General features: G+C 53.6%; 1 protein-coding gene across 3 annotated transcripts in view; it reads left to right on the top strand.

Annotated features, from left to right (window-relative positions):
• The window catches only part of DDC (dopa decarboxylase), a 70,880-nt gene that overhangs the window by 8,555 nt on the left and 41,040 nt on the right, over positions 1–21,285 (top strand). For 2 of the 3 annotated variants that reach the window (XM_047753725.1, XM_047753724.1), the window contains exons 2-5: positions 10,788–11,016; positions 11,941–12,054; positions 13,481–13,600; positions 19,207–19,341. In XM_047753725.1, coding sequence (XP_047609681.1) covers positions 10,816–11,016; positions 11,941–12,054; positions 13,481–13,600; positions 19,207–19,341 — 570 coding nt within the window. In that variant the 5' untranslated portion in view covers positions 10,788–10,815. Of the gene's footprint in view, positions 1–10,787; positions 11,017–11,617; positions 11,819–11,940; positions 12,055–13,480; positions 13,601–19,206; positions 19,342–21,285 lie in introns of those variants that run through there. The other variant, XM_047753726.1, reaches the window with a different exon arrangement.

Below are 21,285 nucleotides of genomic sequence, written 5' to 3'. Positions count from 1 at the left end.
TATTTGAGTTGGAGCTCGGGAGTAAATTGGACTAATATCACTGAGTTCAAGGTTGCCGCTATTTCTCTTCTTTTGAAATTGCTTAAGTGGTGAATTTTTCAGCTTTCTGTTAAGTCACAACACGTTTGCAGGCATATGGAAATAATAGCATCTTCCCATGGGAGGACAATGGCAAATCAGGCTATAAATTTCCTTATTACAGCTTCTTCTCATTGAGAATTTTTGGCCAGGAAAATACTGAGTTGGGGCATTGTTTATTTTTTTTAAATTGCTTAACAATTTAAAAAGTTAAAATACAGTTGATTTATTTTTTTAATTAAAAAATAATTATAGTCGATTTACAGCATTCTGTCCGTTTCTGCGGAACAGCAAAGGGACCCGGTTATGCATGTATGTGCCTTCTTTCTCTCCCATTGCCCTCCACCATGTCTCATCACCAGTGATTAGATACAGTTCCCTGTGCTGTAGGGCAGCATCTCACGGCTCATCCTCTCCACATCAGTTGCTTTGTGATGTTGTGCCAGTTTCTGCGGTGGGACAGTGTTTATTAATCAGAGACTGAATCGGAAACAGATACAAAGCTGCCTCCCCTCCCATCAGAGGAGCGAGGCTTTCCCCGGAGGTTTGACCTAGGGCCAGAGTGGCGGCTGAGCTCCGTTTCTCTCCTGCTGCCCTGCTGCTCTGTCGGCCTTGGTGATGGTCCGACCTGTTTCTTCCAGGGTCCCTAAGTGCCGGACACAGACCGAGTTATGGTCAGAGGGCCTTCTGCCCGCAGCCTCTCGCTGCCCTGTGGCAAGGGGCTAAACGGAGACTCCAGGGGCCTCGGAGTCGGCCGACAGCAGCACGGCCTCTTGCAGCAGAGCTAGGACTCAAGTCTGTCTGCTCTGACCTTAAGTCCCGTTCCGTCCTCTCCCCACGGCTTCTGGGAGGAGGAGCGTGGTCTGTGGGCTCCCAGTGTTGACGAAGCCGGTGTCGTAAAGTGTATTGAGGAACCGCTTTCATCCAGACCCAGGTGCTGCCTGCGTGAACAGGGCGAAGCCACTGCCTGTTGCTCAGGCCCTTGGGGGATGCCCTCCTTCCCCCCGACACAAACTCCCCGGAGATTCTCCTGCAGCAGGGACCACTGCCCCGAGAGGGACTTTGCACCCTGTTCAGAACTCTCCGTGATGCTTGGTCGTATGGCCATGGACAGGTGGAAGGTGGAGGCTTAGAGGCCACCTGGCTTGGCCAGGGGCCCACCTCCAGCGAAACGTTGCCCACTGCTGTGTTCCCATTCACTCTGTCCCCGACAGGATCAGAAGCAGGAGGCCCGCGGCCGTTGCCTTGGCCCTTCTGGCTTCTAGGAAGCCATTCTTAGAAGGTGGTTTTTCGAGTTTCTAAACTTGAGGGTGAATCAGGCTTTTTTTTTTCAGGGCGTGTCAACCCCAAAGCTGTTGGTGGTGCCCGGCACCCGTGTTTGCGTCCAGTGCGTTGGGGAGGAGCCAGGTCAGGGTCAGAGCCCCGGGTCCCGCCTCTCTGTGTCTCAGCCTTGTTGTTTGTTCAGGAGGAAGATGCCAGCCCTGGCGAGGTTGCGGAGATGAACGGAGGACGCCGAGGCGCTTGTAAGAATGTGACCGCCCAGGGCTCTTGGGCTTTAGAATCAAGAGAAATTGATCAGAGGCCGGGCAGGAAAAGGCAGGCGAGGCTTTCCTGGAGCCCCTGCGGCAGCAGGGAGTGAAAACAAACAATAGACTCCCTGGGAGGACTGGGGGCAGGGGCGGGGTGAGCTGGTTCCTTGTATGGGGGCAGCCTAGAAGTGCGTGCAGGGGTCAGAGCAGAGGGTGGCTTAGGTGCTGCCCACCCCTTTGGGGTGTGTGTGTGGGGGGGGCAGCATTTGTAGAACCTTGCTTTTGCTCTCTGCTCTTCCCCAGTAGCCTCTGGGTTTTCAGTTTTTTGTATCTTCTTGCCCATAATTTGTCCCAACTGCCCCTTGTCTCTAGGTATCTTTAGTCCCTTAGAATTTCTTTGTATGGTGTTTCTCCCCTGTTTGTTCAGGAACAGGCACCGCAGCCGCTGCAGCAGAGGGTTCCAGGTCTCGGCCTGTCTCAAGTTAATAGACACGGTGCACAGTGATCAATTTAAACCAAAGAGAGTTCCTATTTCCACGCGAACACTTAGCTTTGCGGAAGGGCCTCATGTGAGAGGGAGAAAGTGCTGGGGTGTGTGTGGCCTGCCGCGTACCTGCCTTAACGACTGGAGTGACAGGTAGGGCACCTCGGCACAAAGGACAGAGTCCCTGGCGGGGACCCTGCTCGGCTCTGCTACCACTCGCTTCGCACCTGGGAGAAGAGCCCAGACACTCTGCAGGCTGAGATCTGCGTAACGGGGTAGCCGCAGCTGACGTGATGAGGCACGAAGTGAGCCTGTGGGAGTTTCTGGTCCTGCCTCTCCCCTCTGGACCCCCACAGGCTGTCTTTCCCTGACTCCCAGGACGCCTGGTTCCTGGTCGTGTTATGCCAATGGGAGGCGTGGGTAGGCATTGAAGGGCAGAGGTATTTACCCCCCCCCCCCACCTTGTGACCCCGATGTCTCCTTCATGGTGCCGGCTCCATCTGGGCCAGCCCAGCCAAGTTGCACCTTGGCACGAATGACCTGGGTCTTGGCTCCAGCGGCGGAGTCTGCTCCCCTGTCCCTCCCGTCTCGGGGAGGGTGTGGGATATGGAGGTGCAGAGGTGAACTAGCTTCTCTGGCTCCTGGGGGTCACCAGCTAACAAGTAATGAAGATAAGCTGCAAAGCCCGGACTCTGGATGCAGCCACCCTCTGCTCCCATATGGGTACCACCTCCTGGAACACCTTCTGCTGATGTTGCTGTGAGAGCAGCTTCTTTTCCACCCCAGCAAATGAGTCTATGAAGTTTCTCCCTTCATAGTTTTCAAAATTCATGTACTGAAGGCGTTACTGACATAGCATCCTCATGCAAGATCGACTTCTTTTTTAAAAAACTTTTCACACATGTAAAAAAATTTTTATTAAAATGTAGTTGACTTACCATATTGTACCAACTTCTGCTGTACAGCAAAGTGACCCAATCACATGTATGTATACATTCCTTTTCTTATATTATCCTCCATCATGGTCTAGCCCAAGAGATGATATAGTTCCATGGCTATGCAGTAGGACCTCATTGCTTATCCATTCTGAATGTAATCATTTGCATCTGCTAACCCCAAACTCTCAGTCCATCCCTCTCCCTCCCCCCTTCCCCCGACAACCACAAGTCTGTTCAGTATGTCTGTGAGTCTGTCTCTGTTCTGTAGATAGGTTCATTTGTGCTGTATTTTAGATTCCACATACAAGTGATATCATATGGTATTTGTCTTTCTCCCTCTGACTTACTTCACTTAGTATGAACTTCTCTAGTTGCATCTATGTTGCTGCAAATGGCATCATTTCATTTTTTATGGCTGAGTAGTATTCCATTGTATACATGTACCACATCTTCTTAATCCACTCGTCTGTCGACCATTGACTTCTGAAGACTTTTTGTGGAGGTGTGTGGGTGTTGGAGCCAAAGTCTCCAGGAAGAGCCAGGGTAGTGAAAGTTGATCTGAGGGTGGGAGGGCTAAACTCCCGCTCCAGCCCCGTGGCCATTATCTCACTAAGGAATCTGGCAAATCCACTAGCAGGATCAAAGTCTCATGAATGGAAAAGGAGCAGCAAGAAAGTAGAATGTCCGTTTCATAAACAGATTGGCTTAAGAGCCCTGGAGAAAATGTGACGGAAACTTTTCATACAAGGAGAGGGAGGAACTGATGCTTCCCCGAAGCCATAAAAACAAGGTACTTTTGCTCAGTTAACTGATGTATAAGTTTATAGAAAAATGAAACAAAGTGTACAGACTTCACAGGAGTTCCCTTGTGGCTCAGCAGGTTAAGGAGCTGATGTTTCTGTAGTGGCTCCACTCACTGCTGTGGCAAGGGTTCGATCCCTGGCCCAGGAACTCCCACATGCTGCAGGCTTGGCCAAAAAAAAAAAAAGAAAGTGAAGAGGCTTCTCATAAATCCCTGGTCTCCCGCCAACACCATGTCCCTTATTGGTAATAACAGCATTCAGCTCCACCCCAGCTCTGCACCCGGCACGTAGCCCTGGTCCCCCTCCATCCTCCCAGCAGAACAGAGATGCAGGTGTTTTCGCACTTGCTTGTTGTCACAGAGACAGAGACGGAAACTTAGAAAGGTTAAAGGATGGGCCACGGTGAGAAGAGGTGGCTTTGACCCTTGCCACGTGCCACTAGGCTTCTGTGGGCTCGTTTTGATGGCAGGCACACCTCGTTTCACTGCATTTTGCAACTATTCCGATCTTCACCAACCGAAGCTCTAGGGCAGGCCCACACCGAGCAAGTCTGTGGCTCCATTTCTCCAAGCGTGTGTGCTCACTTCCTGTCCGTGTCACGTTTAGGTAATTCTCACACTATTTCACACTTCATTGTTATTGTATCTGTTCCTGTATTTGATGTGTGATCAGTGACCTTTAAAGTGACTGCTGCAAAAAGAGCACCAGACTGCAGACTCATGGAAGGCTCAGAGGATGGTTGGCCTTTTTTTTTTTTTTTTTTAGCAAGACTATCTTTTAAATTATGGTATGAATGTTGTTTTTTAGCTGTAATGCACACTTCATAGACTACAGCGTGGGGTAAAAACTTTTAGAGGCACTGGAAAACCAAACGCTTTGTGTGACTCATTTTATTGCAATATTGGCTGTGCTGGGATGGTGTGAAAATGAACCCATAGCATCCCCAAGGTCTGTGTTCATGTGCCTCAGGGTCACGGATGAAACGCTGGCTTGAACAAGCTGAGGGCCTCCCCTCCTTCTTACCCACCGTCTTCCGTGGCACAAAGGACCTTAAAGGGTTTCTCTTGAGGCGCGTTAACAGACCGCAATCCTTATTGTTGGGAAGCGCTCCTTGCTAGACGCTTCCTGACTGTCTTGGTTGGAAGCGATTCTCCTGCCGGGTGTGTTTCTGCGCTTTGTGTCCACAGAGCCCATGCTCCTCAGAAGCCGGGGTCTGTTGGGGGAATCAGCCTCATTCGTTTTGGGCCGAGGTTGATGCTGCTCGAGGTGAAAAACAGAGACACGGCCCCAGAGTCTCAGAGGAAGAAGTGGTTTTGAAACATAAATTGTGGCTTCTTTGTCCTGGAATCATGTAGAAAGAGAGGAAGCACTTCTTTTTATCCAGATGGAAAAGGGAGGCCAGGAAAGGTGAATGAAGCGTCCCGTGTCCCAGGGTTTGCGGTAGACACGGCTCGTCGTGCCATCGGCAGCACCAGGCACAGGCACAAAGGCGCCGGGTCCTGGTCCCCCGCCCGCCCAGAGGAGTGGCCAGCGGAGGGCGGGCGTGTCTGATCCCGCACTGTCACCAAGATCTGTGGGTGCTCGGTCTGCCCCAACCCCACTGCCAGGGTAGCCTGGGCGAGAGCCTGGGTCAGGTTCAAAGCCAGCTGTGGGACGCCAGGGGTCCAGCGAGGGGGGTCGTTCCAGCTAGGACGGAGGGGACTGCTGGGGCCAGAGCAGAGGGAGGCCCATTTCCAAGATGAACCTGCGGGGCCAAGCCGTGGGAAAGCCCTCAGTTCAAGCCTTCGGGCCTAGAGCCGTGGCACCAACCGGCCCCAAGAGGCGGGGGTGGGGGAAGAGGTGAGGATTCCGTGGGGAAGCCGCCCGTTGTTCCTGAGCTGCGGTGGTCTTTGGGGGCTTTTTTGTGGCAGGTGTGTGATGGGCTGGTGGCCCAGAGCTGTGTGAAAGGTAGAGGATCCAGCAGAGCCGGTGTCAGAAGCAGGGTTCGGAGGACACAGAGATTCTGCGTTCGCTGGTCCCTCGTTCCCTCCTTCATTCATTCTCCTCACTCGGCAAACACCCCGGTGCTCACTGTGGTCCAGGGTCTGACTCATCCCCAGCAAGCAAAATAAAGAGGTGAGGACTCGGCTTGGGGAGGCCCACAGGGAGCGAGGATGTCAGCAGGATGGTGGGTGACAAGAAGGAGGGACCCCAGGTCAGCCAGGAGGGGCGCAGGCACTGCTCGTGAAGTACCGTCGGGGAGGCACCTGCTGGCCGCGCTGCCATCAGATTATTTCAACAGCAGCTGTCGCAGGGCCTGGAAAGACATCCGTCACGGCCTTTGTCGTCTGCTCCATCGTCATGTCAATATTTGCCCAGCGTGGGGCACGAAATAGCAAGCGGCTACAAAATGAACACGAGATTCCCTGTGGCTTTGCACTAAAAGCCTTCTGGAAGGGTCTTCGTGGGAGAGAATTGTCCAATAAATGACAGAAGGATTCGAAAATAACCATCAGGTCGTATCTTACGATTTCAGAGTATTGTTTGGCGAGGTTGGCGCGTCTGTCTGTTCATTTTGCCGTTTCACCCTCTCCTGCGTTCCCGTGCAAAGGGCGTGCCTGGCACTCCCGGAACCAGGCATCTTTCTGAGTTTTGTAAAGCTCCTATGCTGAGCCTCCTGCCTGTGCCCTGCATGGCCTGCCCTCAAGGGGCAAAGAGAGGTCGCATGAATATTTACTCTTGAAGGCATTTTTCATAGTCACGCACAAGGAACAAACCATAAAGCAGCAGATTCTGAGGTTTGACTGCGTCAAAGTTAAGATTCTTATAGACCAGACTAAATTAAAAGCAAAATTAGGTCAAATAAAATGTGGGGAATGTGTGCAGTATGTGTCACAGACATGGGGCACGTGCGCTTATTACAGTAGAGCTCCTGGAATTAAATAAGCAAACATCTGACATCCTAGTGGAAAAGCGTCAACGAACGAGCAATTTGTCAAAGAAGAAACTCAAATGACAAGGACGTGTGCGATGACTGTGTAACTTCATTAATCAGAGTAACATGAAATTCTTAATCCCCACCTGACTGGCAAAGCTTACAGTGTATCTCAAACCCAGTGTTGGTGATTGTGTGGCAAAACTGGGTTCTTACACAGTCCCTGAGGGAGAGTAATTTGGTTAAGATATGTTCTGCGGAGAAGTTCGGCCATATGATTTTAACACGCTAAAAAATCTATGTCTGTAATAATTTGTTCTAAAGAAATTATAAGGACCTCCCCGTTGTGGGTCAGCGGGTTAAGAACCCTACATAGTGTCTGTGAGGATGCGGGTTGGATCCCTGGCCTCCCCGAGGTGGTTAAGGGTCCGACGGAGCCACAAGCTATGGCACAGGTCAGGGATGCAGTTCCGGTGTCGCCAGGGCTGTGGTGTAGGCTTCAGCTGCAGCTCCGATTTGACCCCTAGCCTGGGAACTTCCATGGAGGTTTATATGCATATGAACATTCTGTATATAGAGAATTTTAACCAAGACAAAGTGTGAAAATATAAGCATGAGGTCTTATATTTCAGTGCTTTATAAACAATCTAACCTATTTTGAATATGCTTATTTATATTGCGCCTTTGTTCCCAAGCTGTAGCTATGTCCTTCTCTAATTATCACAAAAAATTATTTGGGATGGAGCTTTACTGTGGTGTTTGTTTTCGGTTGGCGGAATGAGGTTTTTTTGTTTGTTTGTTTGTTTTGGTTTTTTTTGTGTCTTTTTGCTATTTCTTTGGGCCGCTCCCGCGGCATATGGAGGTTCCCAGGCTAGGGGTCAAATTGGAGCTGCAGCCACCGGCCTACACCAGAGTCACAGCAACGCGGGATCCGAGCCATGTTTGCAACCTACACCACAGCTCATGGCAACGCCGGATCGTTAACCCACTGAGCAAGGGCAGGGACCGAACCCGCAACCTCATGGTTCCTAGTCGGATTCGTTAACCACTGCGCCACGACGGGAACTCCGGAATGAGGTTTTCAGCACAGTGGTATCTCTGCCAGGTTGTGCGGAAATTTCCAGCTTTTGAACACGAGGCATTGGCTGTTAGGCTGTACTACCTCTTTCGAGTCATGTAGATGAAAACTGGAAAGGACCCAAATGTTCACCGCTAGTGGTGCTTGCCGTGAAGACAGCACAGTCACACTGAGAGTCACCAGGCGATGGGGAGAAATCGCCCAATGGCAAAGTATTTATCAATGCGGGAAGTGTGCTCGTAATTGCTTCGTGGCGAAAGTAAGCGGGCAGAGAGAGCTGCCGTTTGATACATTTTTGGTTGAGTCTGAAGTCAACTTGAAATACCTTCGTGTTTTTGGGAAAAAGCCAGTTTCACTCTCTGTGCAACATCCTAGTCATTCCAAATGAAAAATTAATTTAGAAGTGAGACAGGAGGGAAGAGGACAGGGCACGACTTTAAAAAAAAGAAAAGATATATGGGAGTTCCCATCGTGGCACAGCGGAAAGGAATCTGAGTAGGAACCATGAGGTTTCAGGTTCGATCCCTGGCCTCGCTCAGTGGGTTAAGGGTCCGGTGTTGCCATGAGCTGTGGTGTAGGTCTCAGACGCAGCTCGGATCTGGCGTTGCTGTGGCTTTGTCGTAGGCCGGTGGCTACAGCTCTGATTAGACCTCTAGCCTGGGAACCTCTATATGCTGTGGGTGCGGCCCTAAAAAGACAAAAGACACAAAAAATTTAATAGTAATTTAAAAAAAAAAAGAAAAGAAAGCACTATACTTAAGCAAGTCTGCTTCCTTCCAAGATATTCTGATGGGTTTCTTGAGTGATTATTATTATTAATTATTAATATTAATAATAGTATTATTGATTATTTAGGTGTTTCCCCAAATATCCCTAGGTTTCCCTCTTGGGACTTCTACAACTACCTGTGTAACTCCCTCTCCATCCCATCACTGTGGCCTCCTTTGTGTGGGAAGCAGTCAAAGCCACTCCTTTCCACGTCACCCAAAACTCCTCATCTCTATTTGGCATCAGTGAACAGAGGCCGAGTTTTGGCCACAGAATCGTGCTCATTCAGTTTATCAGGGATGCCTCTACCCTCGGTATCCCACCCAGCTCGTCTTCCTCCACCCCATCAAGGTGCTCTTAATAATGTCCCATTGGCTCCCTAACCCCACCCATGGGTTCTGGCTCCCCATGGGCCCCTCTTGCTCTGGGAGATGGTTTCCCTCCCTATTACAATAGTCTTGAACAAAACCGGCCTGCAGCGTTTCATGGTAAGATTGTCACGCACACACACACACAAATAAAAATGAAAAAGAAAATAAAAGAAAAAAACAGTGCAGACGATGGGAAACACTAGGAAAAAATGCTGGGAACGTGGTTCCAAGATCATCACCTGTGCCAGTTCCAGTGGAAATAGAATCATCCCCTGGCGCTTATCCCCAGCCTATTATTAGTGTTAGGGAAACTAATCTTGAATTATGAAGGTTTGAACTATGGGGGGAATTCAGAAATGCACCCTTTGCTCAGCACACAATTGTCTCTCACAAATGTAAAAACCCATCTGGAAGGGCATGTGCCGGAATTTTGAGTGGTGCGGTTCTAGGTGAGTATTTTTCCTTGTGTCGTCCAAGTTTCGCGCAAGTGCCACCATTTGCTACAATCCATTTGTGATCCCAGACCACTACTCACAGGGCTCCCAGGATCATGCGTGGGCACAAACATGATGACAGTTTTGAGTTGCCCAATGTGCATCGAGCAAAGCAACGCTCTCCTAGTTATTTCTACAAGTGGTCTGGGTAGTGCCACATTGGTCAGAGTTCTGTGCCGTTCTTGGTTATTTGACTGTTTGCAGTAGCCCCCAAATGCACTGCTGAAGCGCGTCCTAGGGGACCTTCGGGCAGGAAGGCTGTGACATGCCTTAGGGAGAAAACACATGGGCATGAGCTCCAGACCTGTCAACCAGGAGTTCAAAGTGAATGAGTCAATGTATATGAAATAACATGTCTTTAAAAAGAAACACATAGGCGTTCATGCTATGGTGCAGTGGGTTAAGAATCTGACTGTAATGTCTTGGATCACTGGTACAGGTTCAAACCCTGGCCCAGAGCAGTGGGTTGAAGGATCTGGTGTTGCTGCAGGTGTAGGCCCCAGCTATGGCTCAGATTCAGTAGGTGGCCCGGGAACGTCCATGCTGTGGGTGCAGCCATAAAATAGAATCAATAAAAATGCAAAAAAGAAACACATAAAAAAGAGGACATATTGCTCTCTTAACGAAAACCCACAGGAGCATCCCCTTGCAGTTCCCCTGGGAGAGGTCCTGTGTTTGCTAGTCCTGTGTTCTTGGTGACTCTCTGGGCTGTGACTACCACCGGGGACCACAACCACCTGGGCGTCGTTAAGGGATGAGGAAAGAAAGCACTATTTTCGAAAAGCAGGTTGTGGTGGAGGTGCAGGTCCCTCTAGTGATGGCGTCAAGACAAAGGAAGAGGACGACCCCAGCGGGGCTTTTGCGGCCCCAGGCTCCGGGCTGGGGCTGTGCACAAGCTACTTGTCCACCTTCAGATCTCGCCCAGAGATCAGCCTTGTCACCTGCTTTTCTCAGAGAAGCAGTCAGAGGTTCTCTGTCCGACGGCTAGAAAATAGCGAGGCAGGACCTTGGGTCGAGGTGTGTCGTGAAAGCTGGGGTGCGAGTGTGTGCTCTGGCCCACTTCACGGAGGCCGACAGGGAACACGAGACGGGGCTGTGTCCTCAGCTGAGTCGCTGGCCAGCAGGAGAAGAGGCCCTTTGCTGGAGCCTCCAGATTCCTGCATCGGGAGCACAGTGCTCCCGACGTGGGCTCGGGGTGGGCTCCGGGGTGTTTGGGTGTCCGCCAGGCAGCCCCAGGGGTCTGCGTGCTGGGAGTCACACCCCCCACCCCGCCCGCCACCAGGTTAGCTGTTGTCGCGTTTGCCAGCGGATTGCTCTTCCCTCTGTGCAGCTTTTGCCGCTGACGAAGCCCGGGCACCATGAATGCAAGCGACTTCCGCCGGCGGGGGAAGGAGATGGTGGATTACATGGCTGACTACCTGGAGGGCATCGAGGGTCGCCAGGTGTATCCCGACGTGCAGCCCGGCTACCTGCGCCCCCTGATCCCCGCCACCGCCCCCCAGGAGCCAGACACGTTTGAGGACATCCTTCAGGACGTTGAGAAGATAATCATGCCGGGGGTAAGACTGTACCCGGGGTGGGAGCACAGGACGCTCACGGGGCCTCGGGCGACGCACACCGAGGATTTTGCCCCATCCTCACCACCACTTCCTGGCAGAGAAACTTCTTTCCTTTTTATGAGCACCCTTGTGGCATATGGAAGTTCCTGGGCCAGGGGTCCAATCGGAGCTACAGCTTCCGGGGCTTGTGCCACAGCCGCAGCAACGCCAGATCCTTAACCCACTGATGGAGGCCAGGGATCAAACCCACGTCCTCATGGATACTATGTCGTGTTCTTAACCCGCTGAGCCACAATGGGAACTCCAAGATGCTTTTTTATTTCTGTTTTATAGCTGAGGCAACGGAGGCCCAGAGAAGTTGGGTGATCAGCCTAAGGTCACACAGCTAGTAAGTGATGGAGCCAGGATTGCAACCCCGATGGAGTGGGCTGCAAAGGTAGTGAGCGCACGTCCCCCAGGCCCCCAGTTCAGTCCCCTGCCCTGAGCCCTGGTACATGAGAGAGTCAGCACATGACTGCTGGAGAAAATCAGCCGCTGGGGACTGGCTGGTTTCAAGTAACTTAGTTGCTCAAAATACACTCCCACTGCTTTCGTGTTTAGCAGTGGGGAAATCAGGCGTGTGGAAGAAATGTCTCATCCGTTGTCTGTGAGAGTGGGCGGCGAGGTCCCGCTTCTGCCCAGGGCTGGGAGGACTCAGGACCAGTCCCCCCACCACCACCACCCTGAGCACTCAGAGGGGAGCAGGCAGAACAGCCTTGTAACGGGAAGCGATGGGACCTCAGGGGCGGGCCCCTCACGACAGGTGCGCCTGGTCGGAGCTTAAGGTTGTTCCTGGAGACTCAGTCGGCTGTGGTGAGCCCTGGTGCTGGCTCTCTCACCCCAGACTGGCCTCCCTGGCCCTGAGTGACCGCCCATCTTCCGCAGGTGACCCACTGGCACAGCCCCTACTTCTTCGCCTACTTCCCCACGGCCAGCTCGTACCCGGCCATGCTCGCCGACATGCTGTGTGGGGCCATTGGCTGCATCGGCTTCTCCTGGGTGAGTGTCAGGGAGATCGGGGCTGGGGGTCACAGCAGGCGAGCAGGTGGTGGATGCCACCCTGGAGGGACAAGGATGCTGGAGGCGGGCATCCTAAGGGAATTTGAAGTCCAGGGAAATAGAGCGAGAGTGATGTCAGCACCCAGAAGCGAGGTGTGCACAGCGGTGCTCTGAGCAGTACTTGGATGAAGTCACATCACCTTCGAGGCCCTGGGTTGCTTCAGCCCAAGCCTGGGGATCTGCATTTCCCCAAGCACAGTGAGGGTTTCTGTGCAATCTGCTGTGTGAGAAACGCTGCTGCCTGCGTCCCGTCCCCTTGGGTCCTGGCCACCAGCCCCAGTCCCATCTTGTCTGCAGATAAAATGCCTACAAAGGTCCAGCCCTGGCCGAGCCCTGGGTTCTGGGCAGTGGGTGCAGCGGGGCTTGGCCAGGATGGGGCGGGCCTCTAGGTGGGGCGGGGAGGTGAAAGTCCAGCTTGTTCCCACCAGCCAGGCGTGGTGAGCTGGGTGCACATGGGGGCCGAGCTGCCAGGGGACCACAGTGAGACCACGTGGATGGCCGCTCTGTCCATCCTCAGGGGGCCTGGGGCCCTCCTGCCCCCCATGCACGTGGAGCTCCCTCCCGAGAACGCAGAGGCAAGATCAGAGTCTTGCCGGGGCTCCTGCCCTGAGCTGCCTCCTCCCTCCTGCTGCGACAGTGAGGATCCACCCGTGAGCCTCTCCACGTCCTTCTGTAGACAGACCGCTAAGTGGGCAAGCTCCCTGTGCAGCACCTGCAGCTGGGGAGCAGGGCATCGTGACGGGCCTTCCTGCCCAAACAGTCCCGCAGAGTTGTAGCCAAAGAGCCTGTGTTTGAAACCTTTGGGGGGCATTTGAATAGCATCGGGGACTGGGCGGGTTGTAGTCTGGGGCGCCGTGGAAACTAAATGCTGCTGCTGCCCCCTAGATTCGGTAAGACCCAGCCCCTTTTGAGTCCAGCCACTAGAGGTTTGTGGGGGAGACGGGGGCGGGGGGTAGAGGTGACATCGCCGGGGGGACGTGAGGTCAGCCTAGAGACGCAAACCCCTGCACGCAGTGGACGCATGCATCCCATGGCCGCCCAGGCCAGGGGCGTGCACCTCCCTCGGTGGTTCTCCAGGTGCAATCTCAGCATCAGGTCCGGCCCCACCCCAGGGTCCCCCGAGAGGCCTTGGGACTGTGGGGGGAGGGCCCTGCTGGCGCTGCTGCTCCGGGAACTCTGAGATGGGAAAGCCCCCCTTCAGAGTGATTCCCACCCAGGGACAGGCCTTTCGAAAATGTTTAAAACCTTTTCCTAAATGGATAAATCAAAGTGGCGGGAGTAATGATGTCTCCTCCTTGTCCTACCTGTGGTCACGAGCTAGGGGAGGCCAAGGGCGTGACCTGTGGTCCCTCCTTACCCCCCGCAGGCTGCCAGCCCGGCGTGCACGGAGCTGGAGACAGTGATGATGGACTGGCTGGGGAAGATGCTGCAGCTGCCTGAGGCGTTTCTGGCTGGAGAGGCCGGAGAAGGCGGCGGGGTGATCCAGGTAAGGCCGAGAGCACCGGCCCGGCTTCCTGGGAGGCACGGGCTCCAGGAAGGGAAATGGCTGCAGGCGGAAAAAGGCCCTCGCGTGTCTTGTGCCCTCATGTTTGTTCTGGAGAATAAGCAAGGCTGAGCTTTGGAAACAGTGTCTGGATCTGTCTCTCCATGCCGTCTCTCACCCCAGACCCCTGTTTATGGTGGCAACAGTACTGGCTCTCGCTAGGCAGGTGCGTAGAAATAAAAACGATGGAGGAGTTCCCGTTGCGGCTCAGCAGGTTAAGGACCTGACATTGTCTCCGTGGGGATGCGGGTTCGATCCCTGGCCTCTCTCAGTGGGTTAAAGATCTGACGTTGCTGAAAGCTGTGGTGTAGGTCAGGAGGCTGACATGGATCTTCCTGGGCTAAAATCAGGGCTGATCCCTTGGGGATTTCACACGAGAATCTGTCTGTGGCTTTTCCAGTTTCTAGAAGCTTCCCTCATTCCTGGCCACAGCCCGCCCCTGTCTTCAAGGGGGCAGTGCTCTGTCTCTCTGACCCTTCCTTCCTTCATGGCTGCATCTGCTCACAGATGAGAACAATTCCTCACTTTCAAGGATCCAGGAGATTAGTTTGGGTCCATCCAGATAATCCAAGATAACCCCCTCCCCCGAGTCAAGGTTCTTACCTCATTACTGGGGCAGAGTCCGGCTTCCTGTGGAAGGCAGAGCTTCGCAGTTTGCAGGATAAAGCGTGACATCTTTGGGAGGCCCTTACTGTGCCGAACCCAGTCAGCCCGTGTCAGGGACCGGGGCTCCCACGCTACCCTCCCTGCAGATTCAGGTTCAACGGTCTTAGGTGGGCCCCGGAACAGGCCCTCTGACCCGGGGGTCAGGGCACTCTGCCACAGAGACGCTCAGACACGTTGATAGACGGCCTCCTGCCGTGACCCACAGCGGACGTCGCTGTGACCGTGGCCTTCTCGCCAGAGCTTCTTCTGTCAGACCTCTCTCTTCCCTTTGTGTTGGGAGGTCTGGTGGGTTGGTGTGCGAGGTGGGACGTCCAGGCGGAGGGCTGGCGATGGTGGTGGACGGTTTCTCCGTGACAGACACGGTAGCGTTGGATGGTACTGAAGTCCTGGGGGCGATGCCTGGATTCCGGACGAGGAGCCGGCGAGCGGAGGGTTTGGCGCCGGCGCTGGCTGTGTCTCATCCTGGCACGTCGGGGCGAGGGAACCTCCTGGGACTAGGATGGTTGTGAGGATATCTCTTATGAGGCTGGCGGCCTTTTCTGCTGGAAGAACTGGGCAAACGAGCCTGTGCATGTTCCCCTTTGAAGCCAGAGAGGAGGGCTGCCTCTCTCCGTTCCAGGGGGTTCCTGGGGTTTCTGGCGGAGTTGAGATAGTCCCACGATGGTTGAGGTTGGGGTGGGACGTCCTGTCCCAGATGCTCGTGGGTAGCGATTATGCTCGAGAGCGTCAATGATCAGTGTATTAATAGGATAAAAGGATTCTGATCAGGGGATCGTGCTGTGGTACGTGGTATGACCTTGTCTGGGCGGCTGCCCAGGGGGCTGGGCTCCACTCCTCTCCCTCTGCCCCTCCTGCCCCACCTCTCTGGTCACAGCACTTTCCACCCGACGCCCAGGATTCCGAGTGCGGGCGCTGTGAGAAGGAACGTTAACAAAGCTGCAATGTGATGCTACGAACTGGAATGAAACGCAGCAGCCACTGGGGCTTGTGTCACAAATGCATACATCTCAGCCCCCCTGGACAGTTTCCTGCTTGTTACGGGTTATGTTTCCACTTTGGAGAAACCTCACACAAAGATCTGAATTCAAGCTCCTTCCAGCCTTGGGGAGGGGCTGCTGGGCACAGCCCTGTCCTCATCTCCCTTCAGGCGGCAGTGCTCAGGGGGCTTCCTGGCCCCGGGCACGTTGCTCCTGCTTCTCTGGGGTGCTCCTGCCAAGGAAGAGCAGAGCCTAGGGGTCAGAGCCGTGAGAGCCGGGGCGCGGGATTGCCCTGGGGACCCCGGATTTTAATTCTACTGGACCCAGTTCTGCACCCGGGGCGACCGCACCCTTTGGGACAGCCTGGACCTTGCAGCGGGCTTCCTTCCTCTTTATCATTCTGTACATTTGGCCAAGATCCACTTGCTCTTCCTTTACCTGGGCATACGCTTCTTCGACTATAGTTTCTTTACCGTCTCTGCGTCACTTCTACCCTGCTTTTCAGGAGCTTCACTTTTCCACGATTGGGTGTCTCTTCTGTCATTTTTGGTTTTCTCTCGTCGTTCTCATTTCATTTCTTTCTTTTCTTTTGGTCATTTTCTCTTCCGCATTTTGGTTTTCCTTACATCCTTGTCTCAGTTTTCCACGTTGCCGACTGATTGCCTGCCTTGTCAGTTTTGGTTCTGTTGTTCCTTGTAAAGGATTGTCCCTCCTTCGGAAAAAGAGATGATCCGTTATAAGAATGGAAGAGCTGCAGAAGCATTTGGGGGCACACTTCCTCCCTGTGTTATCTCAGTTGTGTGTGTGTGTACATATATATACCAAACTGGCATGATATGCCATGAAGATTTTCTGTGGGGTATTTTACTTACCGTTTTATTGTGAGCATTTCCCCTCGTTTACATATTGAGACTATTACGATTGCATGCCTTTCTATGATGTGTCACAATTTATAGAAATAGCAGCTATTTTATTGGGTCACAGCGCTCCCTCTTCTAAATCATCCCTCAAAGGACACCCTTTTGGATGGGGCTCAACCGTCGCCTACAGAGGTTGTCAGCTTTCTGCTGGGGCCCTCCTGGTTGAGTCCATATTCACCACCCCTCTCCACCAAAGTCAAAACAGAACCCAAATAAAGAATTTGGGCGTCCCTATTGTGGTACAGTGGAAACGAATCTGACTAGTACCCATGAAGATGAAGGTTCGATCCCCGGCCTCGCTCAGTGGGTTAAGGGTACAGCACAGCATTGCCGTGAGCTCTGGGGTAGGTCGCAGATGTGGCTTGGATCTGGTGTGGCTGTGGCTGTGGTGTAGGCCCCTCTGATTCGACCTCTAACCTGGGAACTTCCATGTGCCATAGGTACAGCCCTAAAAAAAAATAATAATTTTTCTGGGTTTCATGGAGGTTATAGCTAAAACAATTTCACATTCAGTTCTTTTTAGCAGCCCAAGGTGACTCTTCTAATTTGATACTTCTCAAAATTTTACAAATACCTCATAATCCAAGGTGCATAGCGTCTAATAAGAGCTATTTTTTAGTGAATGCCCATTCTGAGCTAAGCTGCGTTTTAGCTTATTTCTTGTGGGTTTTTTTTTTTTTTTTAAGGGCACACCTGCAGCATTTGGAAGTTCCAGGGATAGGGGTCAAAGCAGAGCTGCAGTTACAGGCCTACAGCACAGCCCCGTCAATGCCAGATCCAAGCTGCATCCGCAATCTATGCCGCAGCTTGCAGCAATGCCAGGTCCTTAACCCACTGAGCGAGGCCAGGGATCGAACCCACACCCTCATGGGTACTAGTCAGGTTCTTAACCCGCTGAGCCACATGGGAACTCATTATTTCTTATGTTTTATGTGCTCATTTTTTAAGCTCCAAATACTCATGAAGAGTGATTGAATTATTGACAATCCTTTTCTTAGTTAAGGAAACTAAGAGCTGGAGACATAGGCTCCAGCTCGTTGGAGGCAAGGCTGGTTCACGGGTGAGCTGGGCCCGTGAATGAACGATGAGGTGCATCCCTGACCGTTGGCTTGGGTGAGACTGTCCAGAGGTGGCCGTGCTGCCTTGGGCCCTGCCTTTAAATTCTCGTTCCTTTAAAGACAGTCCCACTTTCCAGAATCAACAAAAGCCCCAGCATTAGGTTCAGCATAATTCTGGTATCTCTTAGCCCAGAATTCAATCCGCTCTCCTGAATGACGAGTCCACCGAGTTTGCTGGATGAAAGTAGCTGTGTCTGCGCTCGAGGCAGGACGTCTGCCCTTCCGGGCCGACAAGGCTGACTCTGTAATTGGCGAAGTCCCGGAACGCCCGAGCCTGGTGGCAGCCTGGGGGCCACGGATGTGGGCGATGCTGTGCCCTCGCAGCCATAATCGCAGCTGCCGGGCTCCAGTGCAGTGCCAGGCGTCTGACTCAAATGGCAAATCGTCCTCTGAGCTGGACAAACAGGGCCACGGAGAATGGGCTGCTCCTAATTGGGTTTGAAAGCTCTCCTGGAAGAAAAGGCAGTTTCCTGCCACGTGTGGGGTGACACTTGAAAACTCAAAAGATTCAAGGACCTTTCTGCTCCCAGGTCAGCAGCCCAGTGGCAGTGCTCAGCCTGTTTCTTTGCGTCTCGGTGGCCTCGCCATGGCAACCTTCGTCTGCGGCGGGAACGCAAAGGTCCCGTTACTGCCCCTGGGCCCCTCCTTTGGGCACAGATCTGCTTCCAGCAAAGGCCGGCAGACCCCCTTGCCCTCCTGCCTTGGTCACCGAGCCGTGCTGGCCGCCCTGAGCTGTCCCAGTCACAGATGCTTGACTAATAGTGATCTCATTGGGTGTTTTGTTTTTTTTTTAAATCACTTTTTGTTGCCTGGAGGAGGGGAGTTTTCCAGGAAAACTCAAACTGGACTGGCCTGGTAATTCAAGCCTTTCATTATTTATTTATTTATTTTGTTTATTTTTGGCTGCCCCCACGGCATGTGGAAGATCCCAGGCCAGGGTTTGAACCTGCACCATAGCAGCAACCTGAGCTTCCGTAATGACCACACCAGGTCCTTAACCTGCTGAGCCACCAGGGAACTCCTCCAACCATTCGTTGAAATGGAGTTCGGAGGAGCGTGGACACGGGGGTGGTGTGTGTCCCAAGGCTGCCGACGAAGGTGGTGCTTGGGGTGCCGCACTCTCATGGGAATCGGGGGGAGACGAGCATCCCCCCCGGAGCTGTCCCTTCAGTGAGCTTTGATGTTCCATGTGTGGTGACAACGAAGGAGGCAGGGGACAGATCACTGACACACGAGACGTGGACACAGGAGCAGAGCGTGTCGGGCGGTCAGTGTGGGGCCCTCTGGAAAGAGCTCATTTTCGCTTAGTGACCCTTGGAAAGATCTCTCTCCAAACGCAGTCACCGTCTGAGGTACTGGCATTGGGACTTTGACATATGACATTTGGGGGCCGCAGCATTAGTGATGGAGGAAACCCCCCAGGGCCACTTCTGAGTCTCAAACAGGAGGCAACCCATCTGTCAAAACATGCGGACCTCTCTGACCAAGCGCCTGTGCACAGAGCGGGGCTGAGCACTGCGCCCCGGGCGTCTCCTCCTCTGGGGAGGGGGGCAGCATGTGCTGGCCCGGCTGGAGGCCTCCCTGGGGAGGTGGCCGCAGGCAGGCCTGGTGGTGCCCAGGACACGCTGAGCGCTCCGAGGTGCTGGCCGTTGTGTCATGTGACACAGACACAGCATCCTTGACGTGGTAGTGAGAGCAGCAGTGGTAGATGCAGGAGTGCAGTGCTCCCCGTGTGATCCAGGCTGAGTGTCGCAATTTTAGATTCATCCTTCAAGAAAGTACGGAGATCTCAGCTCGCATCTCCCAAGCTTAGAGACCGATTCTCTGGCTGCCCTTTGAAGCTCATGTCTACCTGTTCTTGGATTTAGGGAAGTGCCAGTGAAGCTACCTTGGTGGCCCTGCTGGCCGCTCGGACCAAAGTGACGCGACGCCTGCAGGCCGCCTCCCCGGGGCTGACCCAAGCGGCCGTCTTGGAGAAGCTGGTGGCCTATGCATCCGACCAGGTGGGTGTGCGGGCCCGGGAGCGCCCACGAGCCAAACCAAACTGTGCAGTGCCATTTCCAATCCAGGAGCAGTGCCCCAGCTGTCTCAAGATAGAGACCTGGGAGTTCCCTGGTGGTGCAGCAGGATGAGCATCTGGCATCGTCACACTGTGGTGCAGGTTTGATCCCCAGCCTGGGAAATGCCACATGCCGAGGGTGTGGCCAAAAAAATTAAAAAAAAAAAAAAAAAGATAGACTTGTGCTAAAGAGAAAGTGTGGCCACTTGGATCGAGTTGAAAAGAAACGTCCTGTCAGGTCCGAGTGCCCAGCTGTCCCCACCCCCCTCCCCCGAGAGGCTGGTGTTGAGGTCATCTGGCTCCTGCAGAGCGCTGTGGGCACGTGGGGCTCAAAGACCCGGCCCCATCTCACGGCTGTGCTGTTTTAAGTTTTGTGATCTCAGGCAAATCATGTCAACCCCTGAGCCTTTTGAAAACCGTCCTGCGGGACAAAAGCCCCTGCCCCCCAGCATGGCCACCCTGCTGGCTGGTGGCTGCGCTAAGATGATGGACACGGGGGTGCGGTGTGATGTTTAGGGGACACTGCAAGTAGAAGCAGAAGCATCGCGTTTCCCACTGGCCAGCCCGCTGGGAAAAGGCTGCAAACAAAACCAAAACAGAATGGCGTGGGAATTCTCATCATGGCTCAGCAGTGACGCATCCAACTAGTGTCCATGAGGACGCGGGTTTGATCCCTGGCCTCATTCAGTAGGTTAAGGCTCCAGCGTTGCTGTGCGCTGCGGTGTAGGCTGGCAGTTGCAGCTCCAACTTGACCCCTAGCCTGGGAACGTCCATGTGCCACAGGTGAGGTCCTAATTTTTTTTTTTTAAATGCATGCATTTGGAGTTCCCTGGTGCCTCAGTGGATTAAGGATCCAGCATTGTCACTGCTGTGGCACAGGTTCAATCCCTGGCCCCAGGAAACTCCACGTGCTGTGGGTGCAGCCAAAAAAGAGGAAGAAGAAGAAACCCCCCGTGTAGGCAGTCAGTGGATGCAGGTTGAGCTGCTGTGAGTGTTAGGGTCTTGCCTTTCCTCACAGGGTTTCCATGAGGGAACTTAGCCCAAGAGATGTGATTTGTGATGTTTTCTAGATTCTCCCAAGCGCAGTGCGTGGCTAGTACCATCCTAGGCAACAGGTGAGCTCGTTACATCCACCGGACAGCCGGGGGCTCTTGGACGCAATTCCAAGGTCCTGTCACGTTCCCCAGCAGCAGGGCTGAATGCAGGGTTTTAGGGGTTCACCATTTATTGAGGGGTGCTTTCTGGGGAAACCTCTAGGAGTTAGGGAAGCAGGATGGGACAGTCTGCCATAGCCTGGTCCATGAACCCCACGGGGCTGCCTCACCTTGAGGCAAAGAGCCAGCCTTTTGTGCGGCTCCATCAGCAGAAGGCAGCTCTGCAGTGAGGGGGCGGCGGGAGCCAAGGCCAGCCAGCATCCACAGCAATGCGGGGTGGATGGATGCCCAGGCCCTGCCGAATGGGGGGTCCAGGAAGCTTGGGGCCCAAGAGATCCATCTTTTAGGGACAATCAGAAACAACGGTGGTTTTGGCAACAACTCCTGTTGTCGACTCTGTTGTCGCTGCGTCCCAGGCCTGCTGAGACTTCTTAGCTCCAATCAGCTCCCCCGGGTGGAATCCATGGTTCCTGATGGGCAGGAGCCCAGCGGGCGTGGGGTCCAGGTGCCCGCTCTCGGTTTACAGCCTGATCACCTCACTCCCTAGAGCCCACGGGGAGCCCTGCCTCTGAGACTGGTCGTACGCGTCACAGGCCATTTTAGAGCTTCATTTGAAGAGCAGAACAGCAGCTTAGGAAGTGCCCTCATTATGTGTCCTTTTCCCAGCCTTGCTGTCCAGTGGGCATGGTAGGCCGTGGAGGTTCACGGCGTAACCTGCCAGCATCCCAGGAAAG

Source organism: Phacochoerus africanus, chromosome 11 (genome assembly GCF_016906955.1).
Source record: "Phacochoerus africanus isolate WHEZ1 chromosome 11, ROS_Pafr_v1, whole genome shotgun sequence".
Classification (NCBI taxonomy): domain Eukaryota; kingdom Metazoa; phylum Chordata; class Mammalia; order Artiodactyla; family Suidae; genus Phacochoerus; species Phacochoerus africanus.
This window is presented reverse-complemented; position numbering and strand designations above follow the sequence as displayed.